The 2102-nt window shown below is 37.5% G+C and overlaps 1 protein-coding gene across 2 annotated transcripts in view; it reads right to left on the bottom strand.

The window, feature by feature from the left end:
- Nucleotides 1-24: 24 nt before the first annotated feature.
- LOC109541275 (brachyurin) overlaps nt 25-2102 on the bottom strand; it is a 21194-nt gene continuing 19116 nt past the window's right edge. For both annotated transcript variants that reach the window (XM_019910093.2, XM_019910094.2), the window contains exons 3-5: nt 602-828; nt 383-544; nt 25-333 (exon numbers count right to left, since the gene is read on the bottom strand). In XM_019910093.2, the coding sequence (XP_019765652.2) occupies nt 158-333; nt 383-544; nt 602-828 (565 nt within the window). In that variant the 3' untranslated portion in view covers nt 25-157. The remainder of the gene's footprint in view (nt 334-382; nt 545-601; nt 829-2102) is intronic.

Raw genomic sequence — 2102 nt, 5'->3', positions numbered from 1 at the left:
GTGTGCTATTAGGTATGCAATGAATGATTGTTGTAGATTTATTGAGGCTAAAAAATCACTGCAACAGGCAGTGGTCACCGTGAAAATTGTGAATAATCTATGAAAACGTGTTTCACATATTATTTTAATCTTAAATGTAAAGTAATATTATCCCGAATTACGCGAATATCACATCGGAATTTTCTTGAATCCATTGGGTGAATTCTGTAACTCTAGTGAACACTGACGGCTTTCCAGCCTCGCAACTTCGATAGCTGAAAGAAGTGATTCCCACTTGTACATTGTCTGCTACTAATGGCCCACCGCTATCTCCTTTACATATGCTTTTAATGCCTGAAACAATGAAAATAAGAAAATGTTGCTTATGAGGGAAACCACTTACCGTCACCCGCTAAGCACAGATGCGTGTTTTTAATTTCTTCATCGTAATTAGAATCGACATTTTTACAGTCGTCGTTGCTTAGAATGATACTAGTTTCATAACGTAACACGTCAGTAGTTCCTACTTGGCTGTCGGTAGTTTTACCCCATCCACAAGCAGTACCTATGAATTCAAATTGATTGATTTTTATCGATTTGCAAACAGTGTTTGAGTATTTACCCTCGCTATCAGCAAAAGAGTTATTGCCTACAGCCAATGATACAACACTCACAAAGTCATTAAGTGTTATAGGCGTTTCAAGCTCTATTAGAGCTAAATCATTGGTGAGTGATGTACTATTCCAATCCGGATGAACGACATATTTCGAGGTAGTTGAACGTTGCCTCGTTGGCTCACTGTTATCCGATATATTGTGGGCTCCAAGGATTACATCGAAGGAAATTGCTCTATAAATACAAAATTATAGCTCGTTTATCACCGAATTTCAAACGCATTTTTATTGTCAAAGCCACATAACTAAATATTATTTAATTTTCGTCCATAATTTATATAATAAAAGTCATTGAAATTTACATAAGAATTCAAAAATAAAATAAAATGTAGGGTATTCCAATAGAATTAAAGAAGTGGTTTTCTGTACGTTAACTCTTTGAATATGGCAAACCGTTTTTAAGAACTACAATATAAGTTGATACAGAAATAACGGGTTACACAATTCGAGATGAGGAAAGTAAAACCTTGCTATTTCATATCTGTCAAAGGTAAAGGTGTCAAAGGTAAGCGTTTTTGTTTCAGTTGAAAGTTTGCCATGTTGGAATATGGATCGTTTAACTGTCGAAGAACGCGTAAAATTTTGCTATTATTACAATTATACAATTACTATTATACAAAGTCCAACTGATTCAAGAACTTAAGCCTCAAGCCCATGGGCAACGCAGAACATACGCAAATTGGGTGATTGAACAACAAGCCGTTGATCATTTTTCGAACCGAATTTCCTTCAGCGATGAGGCTCATTTTTCGGTCGGTGGTTGCGTGAATAAACAGAGCAGCCGTATAGGGGGCTCTTAAAATCCTCAGGTGATCGCAGAAAGGCCTTTGAATCCTGAAAAAGTGGCCGTATGGTGTGCATTATGGTCCGGTGGTGTTATTGGCACGTATTTTTTTTTAAAACGATCAAGGAATAGCCATAACAGCCAATTCTGAGCGCTATGGACGCATGTTAACCGATTATTTTGAAGAGAAATTGAAGATTATGACCTGGAAGGCATGTGGTTCCAGCAGGTTGGGGCAACGAGTCACACAACACTGGCAGTTAGAGCCCTATTGTAAGATTTCGAGATTAAATGATGTCAATTGGCCCGCAACATCCTGCGACTTAACACCGTTAGATTTATTTTTGTGGAGCAATGCGAAGGATCGTGTTTACGCCAACAATCCTCAAACTCTTGAGCAACTGAAAGCCAATATCCGTGAAGTTATGACCGACATATTACCGGTAATGTGCTGAAAAGTCATTCAAGATTACCTCAAAAGGATTGAGGCCAGTAGAAGGTCCCGTGGAGGACATTTTAAGGATATTGTTTTTCACGTATAATGGCAAAGATTTAATCTTTATATTGAATTAAAATTTTTGTCTCCATCTGAATATTTTGTTTCTTTTTTGAAGTGATAACTTTTTATGGGAGGGTGAACCGATTTTTCTCGGTCACGGCGAGCC

Source organism: Dendroctonus ponderosae, unplaced genomic scaffold (genome assembly GCF_020466585.1).
Source record: "Dendroctonus ponderosae isolate FM_Combo_2020 unplaced genomic scaffold, Dpon_F_20191213v2 Dpon_F_20191213_4, whole genome shotgun sequence".
Lineage (NCBI taxonomy): Eukaryota > Metazoa > Arthropoda > Insecta > Coleoptera > Curculionidae > Dendroctonus > Dendroctonus ponderosae.
This window is presented reverse-complemented; position numbering and strand designations above follow the sequence as displayed.